The 22,738-nt window shown below is 41.5% G+C and overlaps 2 protein-coding genes across 2 annotated transcripts in view; one reads left to right on the forward strand and one right to left on the reverse strand.

The window, feature by feature from the left end:
* Positions 1 to 5,163, reverse strand: part of VPS13C (vacuolar protein sorting 13 homolog C) — a 225,912-nt gene extending 220,749 nt beyond the window's left edge. The window contains exon 1 of the mRNA XM_018552762.1: positions 5,049 to 5,163. Within this exon, the coding sequence (XP_018408264.1) occupies positions 5,049 to 5,145 (97 nt within the window). The 5' untranslated portion in view covers positions 5,146 to 5,163. The remainder of the gene's footprint in view (positions 1 to 5,048) is intronic.
* Positions 5,164 to 13,980: 8,817 nt separating this feature from the next.
* Positions 13,981 to 19,813, forward strand: LOC108784030 (C2 calcium-dependent domain-containing protein 4C-like). Its single transcript, XM_018552763.1, has 2 exons — positions 13,981 to 14,042; positions 18,586 to 19,813. The coding sequence occupies exon 2, from the start codon at positions 18,662 to 18,664 to the stop codon at positions 19,811 to 19,813; it is 1,152 nt and encodes a 383-aa protein (XP_018408265.1). The 5' UTR covers positions 13,981 to 14,042; positions 18,586 to 18,661.
* The last annotated feature ends 2,925 nt before the right edge of the window (positions 19,814 to 22,738 follow it).

Below are 22,738 nucleotides of genomic sequence, written 5' to 3' on the forward strand. Positions count from 1 at the left end.
CTGCTGAGCCAAGCTCCCTGACACCTTTCTGGTGGATACTGGTGGTTGAAGTGCTGCTATGTATGACATCAAAGAATATTAGTTTACACAGCCTGTTGCAAAATACAGCAAGGTGAGCCAGGAGAGAGAGCGGGGAGAGACAGACAGGGGAGAGAGCAAGGAGAGACAGCCAGGAGGATGAGCAAGGAGAGACAGCCAGGAGGATGAGCAAGGAGAGACAGCCAGGAGGATGAGCAAGGAGAGACAGCCAGGAGAGAGAAAGCGAGGGAGGTTTTGTTCGTTGGTAGATCTCATGTAGCTCGTCATTTGAAAAGTAGATCTTAACACAAAAAATTGTGGGCACCCCTGCTCTAGCTGGTAGCATGTGATATAGCAACACTGGGAGGAAATTTGCTCTGGAAACACTAAATGTAAAAGACACAGGGAGATATTACATTGTCAGCCAGTCTTTCTGGGGGAAGGGAGAGATGCAATTGCACTGGAGGAACCCATCTGCAGTGCACACTCTGAGGTATAGGGGAACAGGAAGTGATTAAAGGAGAACTATGGGGTGACATTTTTTTTGCCATAGTTCTCTTTTGGGTCACGGGAGGACATCTACTACGTCCTCCTGTGACCCAAAACTCAGCATACAGCGGGCTATTGCCCTTTATATGCTGAGAGCACTGCATCCGGGACAGATCCTGACAATGTTGAGATTCACCCAGCTGGCTGATTGACAGCTGGTTCCGCCTCTCTAGAGGCAGCTATACCCAGCCCCTCCCCGTCTGTTCCTCCAGTCAGTGCTGGAGGATCGGAGAGGGTGGGGGAAATCCCTGCGGGGAGATGTGACTGACAGTCACCACTCTCTGCAGGGAGATAAAGTGAGCAGATCGGCGAGATGTTTTCGCTCATTTCCCGATCAAGAGAGACGATGTGTGACAGATTCAGAGTCACACGTCAGCTCTAACTATGAGAGTGAGTGTAATTCCCTCACCTCATAGTTCTCCTTTAAACTTTATTGCAGTGCCACTACCACGGCTTAAAGCACCTGTTGTCGCTTTGAAGAGTCACAGACTTTAGCTTAACCCAATACCAACATTGCTAATCCAGTAAAATACAGCAGGATATTGCCTTAGTCAGTGTTAACCTCATTCTTTTATAAAGAGAAAGAATTAAACTTACAAAATCCTTTACTTACCAGACAGGTGCAGTAAAGAGTGAAGCTGTATACACTGTTTTTAATAAACAAACCCCAATGTAAAATATGAGCAGAAGTCCAACCAAAACATTTTTTCATATTTTGAATGGGAGTAGGTTAGAACGCGTGTTTAGTTGTATGTGCTATCTGCATCCATGTTTCGTAGATGATCCCTAACTACGTCTTAATGGTAGTGGTGCCCCCTGAGAAAGAGAGTGAGTAAAGATGTCCCCAACAGAAACAAAGACAGCAGAGTGTAGATTGCAAAAAGAATAGAGAGGCTCCGACAAGAAAAACATTGATCTAGCCGAGAAGATGATTTCCCTTCCCTTCCTAAACAGTGACTGGTACTAACTGGGGGCAGAAAAGGAAGGAGCATCTCACCAAAGGAGACACAAAACATGACCACAGCTCCAACCTTTACCATTTTTTTTTCCAAAATCAAAAATTTAAGTTTGGACAACACTTCTACTAGAAAATAATTCTACTTCTAACATTTAGAGCTTAGATACTTGAAATGTTCCCAAAGGAAGATTTACTTTACTTCTTGCTCTAGTGGCAAACGTCACATTTGCAGCTTACAAGTTTGCAAAAGGATGTCACCAGCACGCCATTTAAGTGAAATCAACAAAAGTCCATTTATTAATAGAGTACTGTAATTCCAGTACAAGTGCTTTCAGGGCCGCACAGGGTCCCCTTCATGATTGGGAAATACTTTGTGCACAGGGATTAGGCACAAAGTATTTCACAATCATCAGTAGAAACACAGCCAAATAAACATCAAACATTGTCATAATATTCTGATAACAGAAGAGTGTTGTTTAGGGCTTGTTCGCACCAAGCGCGGAGCAGATCCAGACCAGAGCAGGTGCAGACCGGATCAAAACTGCGTCCAATGTATTCCTATGGTATTTTGACCTCCAGTTCACATCGCAGCGTGCGGATCCAGACCAGATCCAGAGCAGGTGAAAAAACTGCGGCAAGCCCTATTTTACCTGCTCTGGAACGCATTAAAAACGCATCAAAAACGCAACGCAATGCAACCCAATGGGAAAAAATAACCATAAAGAAAAAAAACCTCTATGGTCATCTGTCATGACCTAATCTTCCTTTGTCACTTCCTGTCTTTGGAAAAGGTGACCTTGTGAGCTGGAGAGCAAAGGAAAAATGGTGGACCAGTTTTGTGACCCAGAGAGATTCATAAGTATGGTTCAATAGTGCCCTGAGCTATATGACAGCAGACAGAGAGAGATATAGAGAAAGAGAGAGAGAGTTATAGAGAAAGAGAGAGAGAGTGATAGAGAGAGAGATTGCTAGAGAAATAGAGAGAGAGTTATAGAGAAAGAGAGAGTGATAGAGAGAGAGAGATTGTTAGAGAAATAGAGAAAGAGTGAAAGAGAGAGTGATAGAGTGTGAGATAGATTCCATCACAAGGGACACATCACATGCAAACATTCCTACCTAGATATCGACATGCGGGTGTATGAAAAAAACTTGTCTGGGTGTGCACGAAGGTCTGCATAGAGAGTCCCAAACTGGCCCTTTGGATCTCTTTCTCTCATCAGTGGGTGCACCCAAAAGCGACGTCTCCTTACAGCACTTTGGCGTAGCAGTATAATAACCATCACCAGGAGCATGCCTGCATCCCATGGATCCATGTTGCAACAATTTTACATGTGAAACAAGGTCAGAGGAAGCAGGAAATAATCGGAACAGCTAATGAAAGGTCAGAGGTAAAAGGAAATGACCTCATAACCTTGTTAGCTTCCTGGAAAAAAAAACGCGTCAGAAAACGCATCGTGCGTGTGCAGAAACCTGACCGGATCTGGTCTGCATTTGGTGTGAACAAGGCCTTAGGAATCAAAAGCTACTGTATGTGCCTACAGGTTTCAGGGATGGAAAACCAAGTAAGAATGATCTTATATTGCTTATACAAAGAAAGTTTCAGCAGTATTCTATAATTATATGAAAAGAAGTGTACAGGAAGTAAAATGGCATTTTTTTTTCACCCTTAGTTTGAACATGAGATCAAACGTTCAGAATAAAACAATATACGACATTCATTAGCTTAGTTGGCTAGATATAATAAACTCTTTGTCTAATTTGGATTAAAAGATTTACATGGGAAGGGCAATTTTTAAAGATTACATTTCCCCCTGGACTTCTCCAAGATGGCATTAGGGTTCCATCTATCAATATGGTACGTGATAATGCGTAATTAAGATGAGCTTTAACGTGCACAATGACGCTGATGTTGCGGGAGCTGTGTCCCACACATTTCACCTCTAGATGCAAGCAATTTCCCCATGTATGCACAGCATACAAAAAAATCTATTTCCCACAAATGCATTCTCTGGTGTCAACTTTGTGCATGTGAGAGGGACTTTTACTATCATACTCTCAAAAGGACCTCTATGCAAGTGCAGAAAAAACAGCTATCTTCCCATGCATGTGCATTTTTATTTTCATATTGGACGTGCGAGAGGGGCGTTCACTCCTGTGCTCCTGAAAGGCTGCCATCAATATGGTGACAAAATGTCATGCATTTGCAGTAGTTATCTGTCTTTACTGATCCCATCACCATATTGTTATGTCAGAAATATGGCCGTGAGATTCCGTGCATGCATGTCTGGTGTGTACTGCCGCTACCGAAAATAGTGTGGGATCCTGGCGCCATATAGCCGACATCACAATATGGCAGCAAGATTCTAGCCAGGCACAGAAAGGGCAGTAAAGACCCATAACTACTGCGCATGCTCAGGATCTTGCTGTCTTACTGAGTGGCATTTATTCAATGACATGCCAACTTCAAATGCATCTACTATCTTGTAAACAGGCTGTGGTCTCAAACAGAATGGAGTTGAAGAGGGCTTGTGCTGACAAAGTGGTGAGGGGGTGGGGATGGGTGACTTTTCTAAATACAGGCTCAATAAGAAGTGGTGGCAGGAGTTTGGTAGACAAACCCCACCTACTCTCAGTACTTCTTCAATTTCTCACCACTCTACCAGCCCTGCCCTCTTATCGCTTTGTCAGCACTCACAACTGTCAACCCTCCCCCTGTTCTCACCAATAAGCCAGCCCCCCACCATGCTTTTACCACTCTGCCAGCACTGCTGTTCCTGAACACATCCCCATCTATTCACCCCTGCTAAACCACTCAGCCAGCAACAACCACCCCATTATCAGCACACCTGCATGCCCCCCCCTCACACCACCAACACAGCTGTGTGCCCACCAACCACCATTGTTTCAGAACCCAATGCCCTCACAATCCCACATGCAGGCCAGCTCCTACTATCAGCAACGCACCTTCCACTACCCCCGATCCGCAACCTTGCCTCTTCTGGAACGGGCAAACTTTTGCTAGTGACCACTGAGTGCTCAAACAGCAGGAAGCAGTACTATAATATGAAAAACTCAAAAGGGAATTTATCAGAACGAGAGCAGACAAAAACTGGAGCAGTTGCACAGGGCAACCAATCAGCTTCTCACATCAGTTTGTTCAGTCAAGCTCTGAAAATGAAAGGTGGATGCTAATTGGTTGCCATGCACAGCTGCTCCAAATTTTGTCTGCTCCAGTTTTGATCAATTCCCCTCAGAATGTTATGCAAGTATGCATCTGGTAAAGAATAGGAGAATCATATTTACACTAGGCCTTATGATCTTGTTCCTTCTTCATCCTCTATGGTGACACAACCTGACCCCAATATTGTACTGTAATACCTCTTCGATGTTAGAATTTGTAATGAATTGTATGTCCGGTCTATCAGCAGGCTCTGCACACTGTCATACAAGGCGGCATGCCTAAGGCACAAGGGCTTTTCTATTAAACAAGGACAACAGATATGTATTACATGTGTCATCTTACCCCCCCAGATCCCCAGCTTCAGCTGAGACCTGTCCAGATTCTCCACATAATTGCCCAGGAATTTATTCAGCAGATCAGCAACCACCGATTCAAGCATCCTCAAACCAGGAAGGTGTCCGTGCACAGAAGCTGTATAGAAGAAAGATGAAAAAGCTTATGCAAGGGAAATCATCGCAGCGACTAGCACTACGTGCACTGCGCTGCAAGACTGTTGTATTAAAGGGAAATGACAGCCTGTCACGTCCTGTTTATATCAATTCGCAGTCATGCTAACGCAATGTATTTGTTTTACTGCAACTGTACATATCTACTACAGACTGCAAAGTGTACTTATTCTGGCTGCCATTAATCAGCCCGTGCAATCTATAAATAAAGAACCCAGGTGTCCATGCCTGTTCAGCTGTTAGTCCCTGTCCAAGGCCATCACTACTCTGCTGTGCAGCGGCAATGTTCCTGTATGTTTGTGTCACGGGACCGGTCAGGTGACTAAGAGGCGCCGCTGGTCAGCGTTCATGTGACAAGGGGGCGCGCCTAATCTGATAGGGAGGAAGCTGAGTTGAGTTACGTGCACGCCGCGCTGTGCATGTGAGCATTTACAAGTACGACTATAACCGGGGTAACTGTTCGGGAGTGGAGGCGGGCTCTCTTCTCTGCTGCTTGAAATACTCCCCGCCATTTCTGGTTTTTGTATACTCAGTCCGTGTCTGACCACTTATATACATAAAACTCGGTTTTATTGTAGTTTAATTAGAGTGTGCGATTTAAATGCAGCCCACAGACTGGCGAGGTAGTTCACCTTCTCCTCTAATACAAGCAACCTATTCCACATATAGGCAGTGGTGTATTTAGGTTTAGTACTGCCCTAGGCAAGACTAAACTCAGGCACACCCCTAATCTAAAGTTGTCCCAGCCCTTCCCATTTAAGACATTTTGCGAAACCTGTCAGCCGCAAGATACAGCTATATCCAGCTTCTGACAGGTTGCTCTATTCGCATAACAGGGAAGCTTGGCTCTCAGGTGGGCTGTGAAGGATCTCTGGTGGGCTATACAGGGTCTAAGCCTGCACAGCCCACCACAGACCCTGCACAGCCCAGCATAGATACTGCATAATAGCCCACTATAGATCCTGCACAGCCCACCTGTGTGCTCCTCTTACCTGCAGCTCCCCAGCCTGCTTCTGGGACATATCCCAGATCGTGGGATATGGACAACCCTGAGCCACGCGTAGCTTTTCCTCTGCCGGCTGTGCCGCATCTCACTGGGCCCCAGCTCCACCGAGCAGCTCTCACAGGGAAATTAGGTGGTTGCGAGGCCCAACAAGCGGCTGCCTAATTTGCCTGAGGCTGCTTGATTCTGTGCGGTCCAGCTCGCCTCACTGATTTTTGCCGCCCCCCCTGGAAAATGCTGCCCAAAGGAAACACCTTGTTTGCCTTGTGGTGGACATACCCCTGCATATAGGGCCAGTTTACACCAACAATCTGCGCTAAACACACCTATGCTGGTGTGTGACCATTTTTTGCAGCACAATGGCAACTGCAATCAAATAGCGACTAAGATGGCACCTTCCTTGGATGTAAGGAATAGGAGGATGGAGTTCCGCTGGCACAGTGTGGTACAATGTGGTTGTGCCGTGTTACACCATGCTACATTAAAAAAAAAGTACTGCATGCCATATCTTTACAGCGCTCACCACCGCAATGTGGTGGTGTGAATGGTGCCCATTCGAAACAAGTCACATTTTCTTTTCTTCTGGTGTGAATGGGCTCTAAGCATCCAGTGGATTTAGTTTTATTGTGCTATGTCTGGCCTTTACGACGTTAACTTCAGTTGCACACATGCTTCTGAATTATCTGTTGTCTGTCATCTTCAAGATGGACTTAACACTGTTTACATGTGTGAAGAAATCTGTTTGCACATCCACAGTATGTGGATCCAAATGCATAACGCAAACAGTACACCACCGACTGGAAAATATCATGTTTTAATGAGAAATCTAAAAACATTTTATAGACATGTGACTATTGATCTTGGCGCCCCTGAAAAATGGCATTGTGTGCCCACCATGGCATGTCTGCCTTAGGTTGCTGACCTCTTCTGTAGTGGTACAGTGGTAGGAGGCCTGGCTGTGCACATGGACATCTCATTTTTCTTATGAAAAACCTCTATTCTGATCAAGAAAACACAATAATGACAGAAACTGAAAACACAGATTGGTTCAGCAAATGAGTAACGGCTTCTTCATACCAGGCCATTGTGGTAAAGCATGTTTTGCATGTTGGTGCATTGCAGTTCCATTCTTTTTAATGGTCCCCCAATACAACTGTATTGAAGTGCACTGCAATGCTAAATAATGCATTATCATGTATTTTGGTGTGCTGTGTTACCAAAAATGCAGCGAGTACAATATTTGATCCACTGTGGTGCTTATGACAGTTTACTGTAGTGAATGTGGTGGCCTAACTCAACACATGATAACGCTTAATGTATGTACATTTTTTGGCTAGGATGCAATGTCTGAGGGAGAGAGCAATTATTTTTTTCAGAGACTTCATCTTTTTTTGATAGGAAGATAGGAATTGTACAGATTTGCTAGAAAGTCTGTACTTCATCTTTGATATGATGCCATTTTAAACCGAAAGAGCAGGCAGATTGTACCAGAAAATAAAAAATGAATGTCTTTTTCTCGGAGACGGAAGACAGAAAAATTGACCAGATTTGTATCACAGCTTTATATCCTTTTTGATAGGCATCTATTTCTGAGAAAGGGAGAAGGCAGATTTTATCTGGAAATAAAAATGTGGTGCCTGCTTTTTTTAAGACAGAAAAAGTTTGTAGCAGGAAATCAGGCAGATTTTATCTAGAAATAAAAAATGAGAGTATCTGAACTACAGCTTTTAATATATTTTTTTGATAGGAAGATAGGAATTGTACACATTTGCTTTACAGTCTGCATTCCTTTTTTTGGTAGGATGCAATTTCAGCGGGAGAGAGCAGGCAAATAGCACCAAAAATTTAAAAATGTGTTGTTTTTTTAGACTTAAGACAGAAAAATTAAACAGATTTGCTGCATGGTCTGTACTGCGTTTTATATGCAGTTTAAGATGGAGAGGGCAGGCAGATTGCACCAAGCAATAAAAAACGTTTTTTTTTTTTAGACTGAGGACAGAAAAATAAAGAGATTTGCTTTTCTAGTTTGCAATTTCTTATATTCCAAAAAAAACACAAAAAGTAGTGATGGGGTTTTAAGAGGCGTCAGACTTTCACTTCAAATTCATACAAATTTATTAACACATTTCATAAAAAAATCCATAGATTACATTAAAACCATATATGCATAATTATTTCCTCAGTTCTTGCCTAATTGTCCCATTTGTACATAAAATACATGATTACAATTTTCCATATGTATTATCCATCTTTTCTTATTGTATTCTTTCCAAATGCATACATTACCAGTAATAATTCATCTGTTTCCAACGTGTTTCGCTGATGCGCTTCTTCAGGGAAATTGAAGCAAGAATCTATAAATATTAGGGATGCACCGATACTAGTATCGGTATCGGTGCCGATACCAAGTATTTGGGTGAGTACTCGTACTCGCCCAAATGCTCCGATACCTAGCACGAGTACTTCCTGTATCAGGAAGCCGGGCAGCGCATCATTACACGCTGCCCGGTTTCCTGATTGGCCAGGAAACGGCTCCATGCTCTCTTGTCACTTGTGATGAGAGAGCATGGAGCCGACTTCCCGGCTCCATGCTTAAATTTTTACTCATCGTTTATTCAATATAGCATACCTATAGAGTCTATCTTCCCCTCTACTCACTCAGAGCCCGGGGGTCAATGCGAATCCATTTCCAGGACACGACAATAATAATCCACCTTCTCTCAGAGTCAGTGCGGCGGGACCACAGGGAGTCTTGACAATCTATAATACAGCCGTTTCTATTATTCTATTTGTTTTATATTATCAGAGAGTAAATAAGCTTATTAGCCACTGGTTTCCAAACCTAAAACCCATATTTCATGTGTCCAAATAATCCCCCATTATGTGTAGTATATATTATATACCTAACAATATCTACCCCAATACAAGGTTGCCACTAATTAGTTGTGCCCCTATGGATATCCTAACTGACCCCCTCAATTAGTTAATTATATCAAATTGTAACAATCCATATGTGTCCCAACATAGTGTCCCTAATATCACATAATGTTAAATATCAATGTGTCCATTTGACATTACACTCAACACTTCCCACACAATTCCAAACCAATTCAAACTACTTTTTGTGTTTTTTTGGAATATAATGAATAATAGGGGTGAGGTCTCCGACCACATGGAGATGATGGATCTGGGTAGTAAATATTAAATTGTAGAATGCAATTTCTGAGGGGAAAATTTCATCTTGAAATTAAAAAAAAATCTTTTTTTTCTGAGACTGAAGACAGAAACATTTTCAGCACAGACTTTCATCCATTTTGCTAGGCAGCTATTTCTGAGGAAGAGAGAAGGCAGATTTCATCTAGAAATAAACATTTAATGTCTTTTTTCATAGACAGAAAGCAGAAAAACTGGACACATTTGCTGCACAGCCTGTACTCATTTTTTGGTAGGATGCAGTTTCAGAGGGAGAGATCAGGCAGAATGCACCAAGAAACAAAAAAAGTGAGGGAAATTTATCAAAACTGGAGCAGACCAAATCTGGAGCAGCTGTGCCTGTCAACCAATCAGCTTCTCTCTTTGATTTTCATTTGATTGGTTGCCATGGGCAAATGCTCCAGTTTCTGTCTGCTCCAGTTTTGATAAATTCCCATCAGTGTCTTTTTTTAGACCGAGGACAGAAAAGGGAAACAGATTTGCGTCATGGTATTTACTGCTTTTTTCTGGGATGCAAGTTCTGAGGGTGACAAGCAGGCAAATTTTATCTGGAAATAAAAAATGTCTTTTTTTCTGAGGCTGAAGACAGAAACATTTTCAGCACAGATTTTAATACATTTTGCTAGGCAGCTATTTCTAGTTGGCAGCAACGTGGGATCCAGGTTCAGAAGGCAGCAGGCGTTCTGACCTCAATCACGGAACGCCATGCTGCCTCGTTCGTCTCATTAAATAGGGCCAGGAAGTAGGGAGGGACCACTGATCGGCCCGAACGACTTCCGCGTACCACGGTGGAACGCAGCTGCTGTCACACAAGCAGGAACTCGTGCGGCTGCCGCGTTCCACGGTGGAACGCAGAGTGACCGCGGCGCAGACTGGAGCAAGCGGCCCGACGGCGTTACACACATGATGTTGTGGGGCAGGCATGGCCTTCTGGTCACAAAATTGGGAGCCTGCCACTGTGGTACAACACAACACCGCAAGCTCATGGAAGTGGGCAGACTCCTTCAGCTGGAAGGAGAGCAGCTTTAAAGCCAATAATTTTGGCAAGCTGGCAATGAGATTCTGAGCATGGAGTGACTGGATACTTATTTTTTGTTATGTTCCAGCAGCTGTGCCTACGGCTCTGGGTTTTCCGTGTTGCAGTCGGGGTGATTAGGGTGTGCCCAGGCACACCTGGCACACTTTGTGCGCATGCTTATACCCAAATGATTGTAGTGACTACATGCAAAGTATTACATGATTTGTAGTAGGCCCCATTTTCAACAGGGTCCCCGACTCGCCATATTAAAAATCTGGAAAGCAACATTACATTGCATGCTATAAAACCAGGCAGATTGTATTGCATAATAGGTGTTGCCAAAAAACCTGATCACCATCAGCAGTGGGCTAGGGTGCTTTGAGGGGGACCCCCAATTGTCGGGGGAAACCCATCCTATAGCATCCCCCCAATGTTGAAGGGCATGTGGGCTAGCATTACTTTGCAGGGGAGCGGCAATCTTGCCATTCCTTCGCTATGGGGATACAATCCTGCTTTGCCGGGCTATTTAGTTCTGTGGAGGTGGGATGCCATGCCTTTGCTTTATTTTTCATTAAAATATTGTATTTAACATTTCTAGTGCTGAAACTAAATAAACACAGTTTCAGCACCATGGAGAGCATGCCAGCAAATGAATGCAAGGACATTGCATTTATTTAAAAAGATTTGCCCAAACATTCCCTCCAAAATCCCACCACAATTAACCTCTACTGTACTTTCAACATTTGACTCAGCAACGTTCAGTTATGCAAGATTCACCCATCAGATGCCTGTATAATAAATAGATTGAATATCGTCAGAAACATATTGAATCTTGGAACAAATCTTTGGCTGAATTGCCCAGAGAATATTTGATAAATAAACCGCTTAGCTTACAACTGATATAGATGTATCTGTGTCATTCCTTGGTTAGTGCAGGTACTGTAGGCTGCATTGCAGCTACACGCTGTACTTACTGTACACACGTAACATCAGCGGAATTAAATCTATGCAACATTGTAATATACTTTTTATAAGAAAATCTTTTTTGAAGTTAATAAAACACCATTGAAAGGACATTCATTGGTGTGTTCACTCATTACAAAGGGGTTAAAGCTGAAGTATAAACTGCTAATATTTTGAGCATCTCTGATTCAAAGAACTAAAATTCAATGATTAAAAGAGGCAGGTCAGGCTGGATAATGAAATCCCAGGACACCTACTGACCATGCCCACTTGTAACCACATCGATAAAACCACACCCCCATTTGAAGCCACACCCACAAAAGCAAGCCCCCATTTTTAGCCCTGAAACAATTGGTAACAAACTTCTGAAAGAGGAAGCAGACATTGGAGATTTAAAGACAAATTGCACTGGGCACTATAAGGAGTGAAGTAATGCAGCACACAAAGCCCTGAGCCTACTCTATTATGGGTCAAGCATGTGTAATGGACTTTAGTGCTCAAGAGTGCGTAATGCACAGAGTGCAGGGATCAGGAGTGTGTACCGCATGGAATAAAGAGGTCAGGAGCAAGAAATTCATGGAGTACAGGGGTCATGAGTAGGTGATGCATAGTGTACAGGTGCCACCAGTAGGTAATGCATGGAATACAGCAGACATCAGTATGTAATGCAAGGAGTACAGGGGTCATGAGTAGGTAACGCATGGAGTACAGAATCATTCGTAGGTAACGCATGGAGTACAGGGGTCATGAGTAGGTGATGCAAGGAGTACAGGGGTCATCAGTAGGTAACGCATGGGGTACAGCAGACAACAGGAGGTAATGCAAGGAGTACAGGGCCCAGATAGCAAGCAATTGAGCTGCAAGTTTGAAAATGACTTGCTAAACTATTGCAGACTTGCCAAGCTTCACAATTTTGTTGCACAATTACAGCAAGTCTGCGTTGCAAGTCTCCAGACCAGCGAGCTTGCGGAGCTCTTGCTAAGACCTGCAGGACTGTTGCTGTAGACTTGCCAAGCAAATTTGCTACAAATTTAAAAAGTGTCAACTAGAACTTGTGCTGCAAGTGTTCTGCAAGTCTACAACTTGCCAGGAATGTGTACGGCAAGTTAACAAGAAGTACAATTTCACCCTGCCACAAGTTTGTGGCAAGTTATCCTTGCTATCTGGGGGGTCATCAGTAGGTAACACATGGAATACAGGAGTCATGAGTAGGGGACAGTAGCAAGTAAGGCAGAGTTCAAAGCTCAGTAGTAAGTAACACAGGGTTCACTAGTAACGCAGGGTTTAGGGGTCAGTAATAAGTGATGCAGGATTCAGGGGTCAGTAGTAATAGATGAAGAGTCCTAGAGGCAGCCATCACAGCATGTACAAAACTGTCTGTATATGACTGCAGTTCACTGCCGCTGGGGATGCTCCTGGGGATGTTTGTTTCTCAGGGACAGACCTCTCAAAATGGGGACTGTCCCCGGGAAATGGGGACTAATGGTAACCTTAGGCTAGATGATGCTGGATGTCCTCCAGCCAGAAAATGAGGCTGGCTCTATTTGACTTGCAGCAGCTTGTAATGAACATTGTAAAAAGCTCTGTGTGTTCAGTGAAAATAAGCAATTCCAGTACAGGGGAGAAGCCTGTACAACTGTTCAAAACTAAGGGTAAGGCTCGAGTTCAGCTTTAATTGCCTTCAATTAGAAATATTACTTTGAATAGTTGTTGGGGCCGTGTACAATCTGATATACTCCAATTACCATTGTAAAAGATGGGGAAACACGCCTTCCCCACTTTAAACTTAAAAGCTATTCTAAAACCTAAGCATACATTGAGCATGCTGACTTCTAAAACACCTGTACTTTTCCATTCTCCCAAATTGCAAGCTCAGATATGATTCACATTGGCTCATATTTGTTCTGAGCTCTCCTGCTCTTTAAAAATGGTACCAAGCTGATTAAGCACCTTCCACCTTCCCTTCACATGGTTGTTAAGGTGACTGATGAGGTTGCTTTCATGAGCAAAGTACACGTTTCAACTGCAACAGATACAGTTTCCTTCAAGGTGCAGTGGCAGGCAACTGCAAGAGGGTGAGCCAGAAGAAAAACTCCACATTTACTATCTAAATATCTAGTCGCGGATGTGCTTATTACATTTCACAGATAAAGCACATCCTATAGATAAGAGGAATGTTTTATATTACTTGAGTTTCCACTGAAGATACATAAGCATCGCAACACAGTTCCTATGATCCCTTGCATTTATTTTTCTTTTTTTTTTTTTAACCAATGTATTGATTAAAGCAGACAAATGAAGAATTAGAACAGTTCATACAATTTTAACAACTGTATTTAAGAACCAAACATTTTATAAATGTAGGCTGCAAAAATCACAATGCAATTTTGACCAGAACATGATGAAGTGTATTTTAATGCTTTCAGGTACAGAAGAGGTTAATAAGAGATGTGTCACTGCAATGGTACCACATGAGGGGTTGTGGTTACATATGCTAATGTTTTCTTACCCTATTGGTCACAGGTTCACTTCTAGCTATTAATAAGGGAACATAAGCCCTCCCTGGAGACTGACCTCACCTCTTATCCTGGTACCTGCATCATGGCATCAACTGGCTGCAATCAATTAGACAGGTACGTTTTTAATATATCACTTCTTAGTACTTTCATGATTAAGTTTATGTTTCACTAATGCTATATTCTTTGATCATTGTCCAAATCTGAGCTACAATAAGCTTTTCTTCACAGGCACTGTATCTTGTATAAGGTACGTACAGGAAGAATAAAAGGGTTTTCAACTTTGCAATACTGTTTCTGATTGAGCTAACTAATGTTGCTAGGTTTTTAGGGTTACTCAAGACAGCTGGCAGCCATCCATGCCTGTCTTTATTAACCTGCACGTGTATTAAAGAAGTGACGTGGTATGTTGACCTTGAGTGAATTTAATTAAACAATGCAGGAAATATGTTCTGCCCAGTTGCAGTTTGTTTCTGGGTTCCAATGTAGGTTACCTTTGTTTTATTGTTTGAATTCAAAAGCCTCTGAGCTATTGGTGCTACTGAATGAGAAAATCTGAAAATCAGACATCTGAAAATGAGCACACCTATTTTGCAGAGCATCCTAGTGTGATATCATATTTTGTCCAGAAATATATACAGTACCACTACATGTTATTGACTTGTTTGCAGATATATTTGTATCATAATTATTTACTGAATGCTCCATAAATGGCAAAGACATCTTAATCCTGAGAAAAAATAGAAGTGAGTAATATGCTCTTTCTTATCTTTTAATTATACTGCATCCATTACTGGCAGCTGACTGTACACATTAAGCAGCTTCTACCTTTTGGCTCCTTGGTAACCAGATGTATGTTTCATATATTGCCCTTACACACCTAGCTAGCCAAGACTTAAAGAGGTATTTCAGTTTCAGACATGTTTTTTTCAAACACAAAATTGCAAAACTGTTGTGCATGAAAAGCTAATTTAACTGCACCGTTGAGGCCCACTGTTAATATCTTCATTCTGTCTATGCAGTCCATCCTTTTGATCCTTGCTAAAAAATGTAAGTTTTACACACCACAGTCGCCTAGCTCATCCTTTCTCAAACAGGGTGCCCATAGCACCCTGCTGTGCCTACTGACTATGTCAGCGGTGCCTTCAAATTTTCACACAGTGTTACTTACATGGTTCAAGCAACCACCGGTACCATTGAAATGTATTATGCTCATCCAGGGGGGACTCTGATGTAAAAGGGGTATTCTGGTAGGAAAGGGAGTAACTCTACATCATTTTTTTTTTCATGGGGTCCTCACTTAAAATTCATACCAGACCTCTATCTAGGATAAGGGTCTGGTATAGATTTTTGGAGGAACGACACATCCATTTTTACATTTACATTTTTACATTTTAGACTGGGGTGCCTCAAGAGTTTTCATATTTTTAAAGGGTGCTGTGACTGTAAAAAGGTTATGAAATGCATGCCTAGCTCATTAATTTAATTTTGGTGAGAGGTATCTGGTCATAAGTGACCCAAAATGTTTGCAATGAAGGCAGAAAAAATGCTGTTGCTCATATAGCAACCCTTTCCTTTGCCAATATTTACAAAAGCCACTGTCATATAATGAACTATTCAGCTTATAGACAACTCTCCAGTGCACAATCAGTGAACAAAAACTCTTGCCTATCTGTTCCCAGAGACTTAGCTATTCCTCCATTGTGCCCAACCATATTGCTTATCAGACATCACTAGAGAAAGTAAAACCACTGCCCCCAAATCAAGATCACCTCAGCCCTTCCTGTTGCAAGCCACTGACCTCTGCATATGCCAGTGGTCAGGAGGAGTTGTTAGAGATAGGATTTAGCCACTAAATTTTGACTAACATCAGCCTCTGAATATTAGTAGGAGCGCAGCTCAGTCTGCTCAGGCTGCATGTTTTGGGGAAAAGAGAAGTTCATATGAATGAGAATTAAGCTGTTGAATAGCTGTGGCTCCCTTTATTTTCTGAAACTCCTCATCTTCTCCAACACTTCACATAAGCCACTTGTATTCTCCACGGGAAGCCTGTGTGACAGGGTGACAACACAGGAGCATAGCTGGGAGACTGGGACAGAGTGTTATCACCCTATATTAGGAAGTGCCTGAACAGGTAAAATCATGGCTGGCTCACCAGGTTTTTTTTTAAAGCTGCAAATGTATAAATATTGAACATTTCTTTTAAATGACATTAAAAATGTTAGAGCTTATTTGAGGTTTTAGTAATTGGTTTTACTTATGCCTTAAGCTGCTCATCCATTCACATGTAGGAAGAATGTATGTATTGGGCGGGGATATCCAGAATGAGGATAGAGCATCATAAATTCTATTCCACAGGAAAATAGTATGTTTATAGGTTATGTGACAAGCACAAAAAATAGAAAGCCCTATAAAGCATTCCTCCTTAGTGTAACCCTAGTCCGACAAGCTTCACTATGTGACCCTATCCATCACTGTAAAGCCTTATATCAAATGTGAAGTCGTTCTTTAAAATTTCAAATATCTGGAATTTTTTTTGCAAAATTGAACTCTTGGTAAAATGTCTTGCAGGGACAAAAAGGTGAAACATTTTTATACTCTAGGCTACAATTGAATTTAAAGGAAAATGTAAACCTTTGCTTCATAGATACATCTCCCACTCAGTTTGCCTGGTACTGATAACCAGCATGCTTCCTGCTGTTTAGTTCTCAATTTTTTTGAACCTAATATATTTGAACTTCACATTCCTAGCTTCATCTTCAGCTGATACTTTGTTCGTGTCCTGTGTATACAGTCCCAGCTGATGATACGTCACCCAAAAACACATGTAGAACAGTGGCAACACCAAACATTTGATATATCAATTAAAGTGACACTAAACTCAGGAGCTAAATCTTAAAACTGCATTCAAGTACCCCAACTATTAACAAAAATGTATCCTATTTGTGTATCACTCGGCATAGCTCCTCAAATCATTTCTAATTTGGTCCTGACACTGTCCTTCCTTCTGGAGGGTGGCTAATTTTGTTCCCCGTGGTCCCTGTGTGTTGTAAAGTATCCACCATTCCAGGCTTGGTCCTGTGATGGACTATAATCTCTTATTTAGTTTACTAATTTTTATTGAGATTGTAGTCCATCACAGGAAAGAGCTTGGAGTGGTGGCTACTTTAGAAAACACACGCAGGGACCATAGGGAAAAAAAATAGGCACCCACCAGAAGGAAGGACAGTGTCAGCACCAATTCAGAGATGATTTGAGGATCTACAGACAAGTAATACACACCTACGGTACAGTATTGTTAATAGTTAAAGAACTTGAATGCATTTATAAGATTTGACTCCTTCGTTTAGTGTTGCTTTAAGTCTGAAGTCCTGAAGTTTGAAGTCTGAAGTTTTGGAAAAGACTGGAAATGGTCATTTCAAAAGTGTATTTTATTTGTGCATCATTTAGCTGTAGATCCGTAAATCAACTCTTAATTGGTGTCAGCATGAATTCAGAGATGATTTGAGTGTCTACAGCTGAGTAATACACAAATAAGATACATTTATTTTAATAATTAAGGTACTTGAATGCATTTTTAAGTTTAGTCTCACTTTAAGGAAATCAGGAAAAGGATACAGAAAATAAGGCCTTCAACAGTTAAATGTGAAAAACATATCTATAGCATATTTATGTGTGTGATTATAACATGTTTTGCAAGAAATTATCATGAGATAAAATAAATAATGTTAAAAAAACTCATCCATCTTAATAAATTGAGCCTATCATTTGCACTGCAGGATAATTTAGTGTTGGTCTCCTTTGTGTTAAATGTATCATTTATTAAGAGAGATAAATACAGTGTATGCTAAAGTTTTGTGCTGATGCAAAGGTGTCTATTGCCTAATTATTGTTGAAAGTTAGGCTGTTTTGTCAATAATTACCCAAGTAGGGAACAAAAATTACTACATTGTTTAGTTATCCATTAAGATGCTGAACCAGCAATATTGGCTGCTTGATAAGTGAAAGACAACATCTGTCCGTATTTTCATCCTCTTTTGTTTCTTTCTCTCCAAAACAAAATAATGTTTTTGTTAATAAAATGTGTATATATAGATATCTGGATAGAATATGGGAAGAGGAAATCCTCTATCAGCTTATTGTTTGCTGTCCATGTCATTTTGTGGAGATTTTCCTTTACTTCCTGTCCTGGAAGCAACAGGAAGTGAGAGGAAATTCCCATCTCACACAATTGATAATGGAACATTTGCCCCCATTGGATGATTTGCCCTCACCTTTTGCTCTAAAGACAAAGTTTTGGTTTTCACTTCTTTTTATCTTCATTACAATGGTCACTAGGACAAATAGAAAGGGTGAATCTCCCCAGCAGGGACACAGCAATAAAAACACAACAGAGGTTTTACACTTTTACACTTTATCCAAAACTAAAAAAAAAGGTAAAGGTCAAATGTGTAGATCTGTCTGATTTGTGGACAAATGTTTATGCATACAGTCATGAGAATTTGAAAATGGTGTTAGCAAGATGCATTTGGTTTGCAAATCAGTTCACTTAGCATTAGGCAACACAGACAAATGTCTCTCAAAATGTTTTAGAATTAGGTAAAAGTATGCTTTTTGTGCAGCATTTTAATCAAGAATGTCTTTTCTTTTTTTTTTCTAGCATGCTTTCCCTCTTTCTGCAGTGTACATGTACATGTCACTGAATAGTTCTTGGCTGTTAAAGTCCTGTGTAGACAATGGTTGGAAAACAAACACCAAGACATCATCCTCATACATTCGTAAATGTTTTAACACCTGAACGAATACCTGAATTTTGCATACCTCCCAGACATCAAAGTCAGAAAGAGCTTAAAATAAGTCCTCATTATCTGTCCATCCCTGACCTCAGCAGCTCAGTATATGAAGCGATAAAGATTTGCTCTTTTGATACACATATTATCCAAGTGGACAGTGTTGAAGAATCCCTTGAAGAAGATAATACTAATGCCGATCCTCAATCACAGGCTGCTCTGTCCCTACCCCATCTACTGAAAACACAAACCTGCTATGGGTTTTGCACCTTGTTGGAAAGCCCCAACACAAGAAGAAAAGAGTCACTTTTCCATAACGATCCTGGTAATCCACCTATTCTACTACCTCGATCTCGATCTAATACCATCTCATGCAGAGAAACCACGTCACAGAATAACCTCACCACAAAATCAAGGCCTCTACGACGTTCTGGTACTTTAGATAGTGATACAGCGTCATCTACTGAGTCATCACCATTAAGCTCACCTCTTCTTTACAGATCCCTCCCTATGTCCCTGTTAAAGGCTTTTAACCAAGAAAAAATGTTCTCCAGAGCTTTGAGGGTTGGATACAAGGCTTCTTTCAGGAATAACTCAGTATCCACCGATGAAGACAGCTCAACAGACAGCAGCCCATGTGTCACCAGAAGAGCTTCTCAAGAGTGGACACAGCATCCTCCTACATATTCCCACACTGGTCTGTTTACTCCAAAGCAGTTCCCTATGGATAGCAGTTTAACTTTGGACACAGGTGGAATATTGCGTCTATCCACTGAATACAGAGCAGAAAGCCTAAGGCTCCGTATCCGACTTGTTAGTGCTGAGGGACTTTACAGAGAGTCTGTAGATCCCAAACACATCAACTGCAGTATTTCCCTATCAATTGTACCTGGGAAAAACCAAAAGCAAAGAAGCACCTTAATCAGAGGAAGCCGAAACCCAATCTTCAATGAAGATTTCTTTTTTGAGGGCCTTGAAGCCGATGATCTTCTCCAGAAAACTCTGAAAATTAAAGCCATAAATAAGGGATCAGGTGTACGAAGAGAAACTATCCTAGGAAGGAGCAAACTCCATCTTCTCAGTGTTCTAGTGCTCTAAGATATACACACTATCTATTTGGTTGGCACTGAATCATTTGAATTAAAAGCAAATAAAATAATATATTCCGTACACTGATACTGTGTGTATTCGTGTTCTCTCTCTGCACACCTGCTAAACCAGGTATTTCAAACTTAAAGGAAACAATTGGCCAAACTGAGTGGAATTAATTAGTAAGGGGGCACATTTTAATTTCTAAGGGCCACTCCTACTTAAAGGAGAACTATAGGATGAGTGAATTACTCATCTAGAGCCGACCTGTGACATTAAAACTGTCACACGTCGGCTCTATTGATCGAGAAGTGAGCGAAAACATACCACCACTCACTCATTTACTGATCATTTGCCTGTAGTGACTGTCAGTCACCGCTCCCCACAGGGATTCCCCCCTCCCCTCTCCGATCCTCCAGCACTGAATGGAGGGATAGACCGGGGAGGAGGCGGGCATAGCTGGCTGGACAGGGATGGGCGGGGTAAATTTCGGCAGTATTGTCAGGATCTGTCCCGGCTGCGTTGTTCTCAGAATATATTGGCAATAGCCCGCTATATACTGAGTTTTGGGTCACAGGAGGACATTAGAATATGTCCTCCTGTGACCCTAAAGATAACTATGGGATAAAAAGGTTACCCCATAGTTCTCTTTTAAGTCTACAAGAAACAACATCACTTTAATAATTAGAATGATAGTATATAACTGTAGCTTTCAATATTCTGTTCTTGATAAAGGGTGCATGAAACATCTTATGAAGTATTCTGCAAAACATTATGTAAGAAAGTGTAGCCTTTATCAATTAAAACCTTATTCAGTTTAAATTCCAAAACTGGATGCAAGGAAGGAGCTATAGGGCTGCAAGTGGTCTAAATAACACCAGTTTGATTAGCCTGCTTTAAACAATTATGCCTTACTTGGTTACTTATGGTTTGAGGACTTGTTCACACCAAATGTAGACCAGATCTGCATGAGTTTCTGCACACGCAGTGCAGTGTGTTATGCCGCGTTTTTTGCTGCGTTCCGGGACGTTTTTTTAAAAGTTTAAAATGGGCTTTCAGTTGGTTTGCATGTGTTTTTAATGCGTTTGCATGCGTTCCAGAGCAGGTAAAATATGGCTTGCTGCAGTTTTTTTACATGCTCTGGAACTGAACGCTGCGGTGTGAGCTAGAGCCCAAAATACCATTGGAATACATTGGACGCAGTTTTGATCCGGTCGGTAACTGCTCTGCTCTGCTCCTGGAACGTGCTTGGTGTGAACAAGCCCTGAAACATGTACAGTTTCATGCAGAAAGTTTTGGAATTGATGGCAAACATTATGACAAACAGTTTATTGAATTCTATACCATTGATGTCACCGAGATCCATGCCGCTGGCTGATACAGAAATGTATTGCAGAAGTTAGTTTGATTTTGCAGCGTTCACATGACATTTTAAGTAATCATTTTAAGGAACAGCAATAAGGGATTCTTGAAATTGTATACTATGGAAAAGAAGAACTACAAAAAAATTATGTGAAATGACTGATTTATAGCCATGGCACTGCAACCCTATTTATACCCTACTACAAACATACAATTTAAAACATAGGACTTTAAAGGAACCAGTATTCATAAGTGCATTTACAAAAATAATTATTTAAAAAAATCTACCGATATATATATATATATTCCTTTTAACATTAAGATCTTATTACATTTTCACAACTGTCCCAAAACCTCCAGTTCAGCTTATATAAGTTCAAAAATCGTTAAAATTTTGTAGCTGATACTTGTGGAGGGAAGAGACCACTTCTAGACGGGCTTCTCAGATACATGAGATAATATGCTTCTTCAAAAGAAATCAAAGAGGAAGTAGTAGATCTACAAAATAACATCAGCATTATTAGCAAAATGTACGTGACATAAATCAACACACACTGATGCCTTATATCTGTAGTATGCATAATCTCAGCTACAATTTTGTTTTTGAACTTGGCCAATCATGCACCAAATCCAACCACACCCCATACATGTGGGGTGGGGCTGCAGAAGATATGAGGCTCTTCAAAGGCCAATACTAATACCCTATATAAATATATTGTATAGATATACACTATATTGCCAAAAGTATTGGGACACCTGCCTTTACACACACATGAACTTTAATGGCATCCCAGTCTTAGTCCGTAGGGTTCAATATTAAGTTGGCCCACACTTTGCAGCTATAACAGCTTCAACTCTTCTGGGAAGGCTGTCCACAAGGTTTAGGAGTGTGTCTATGGGAATGTTTGACCATACATCCAGAAGCGCATTTGCGAGGTCAGGTACTGATGTTGGATGAGAAGGACTGGCTCGCAGTCTCTGATCTAATTCATCCCAAAGGTGTTCTCTCGGGTTGGGGCCAAGACTCTGTGCAGGTCAGTCAAGTTCCTCCACTCCAAACCCACTCATTCATGTCTTTATAGACCTTGCTTTGTGCACTGGTGCGCAGTCATGTTGGAACAGGAAGGGGCCATCCCCAAACTGTTCCCACAAAGTTGGGAGCATGAAATTGTCCAAAATGTCTTAGTATGCTGATGCTTTAAGAGTTCCCTTCACTGGAACTAAAGGGCCAAGCCCAACCCCTGAAAAACAACCCCACACCATAACCCCCCCTCCACCAAACTTTACACTTGGCACAATGCAGTCAGGCAAGTATGGTTCTCCTGGCAACTGCCAAACCCAGACACATCCATCGGATTGCCAGACAGAGTCCTCTAGAGTCCAGTGGAGGCGTGCTTTACACCACTGCATCCGACGCTTCGCATTGCACTTGGTGTAAGGATTTAATGCAGCTGTTCGGCCATGGAAACTCATTCCATGAAGCTCTCTACGCACTGTTGTTGTGCCAATCTGAAGGCCACAGGAAGTTTGGAGGTCTGTAGCTATTGACTCTGCAGACAGTTGGCGACTTCT

This window comes from Nanorana parkeri, unplaced genomic scaffold, assembly GCF_000935625.1.
Source record: "Nanorana parkeri isolate BGI_ZX_2015 unplaced genomic scaffold, ASM93562v1 scaffold97, whole genome shotgun sequence".
In the NCBI taxonomy this organism is placed as follows: Eukaryota; Metazoa; Chordata; class Amphibia; order Anura; family Dicroglossidae; genus Nanorana; species Nanorana parkeri.

What these genes read in the sequence shown, in the direction of transcription:
- LOC108784030 (XM_018552763.1), top strand. Translation starts at nt 18,662, where the DNA reads ATGGTTGGAAAACAAACACCAAGACATCATCCTCATACATTCGTAAAT.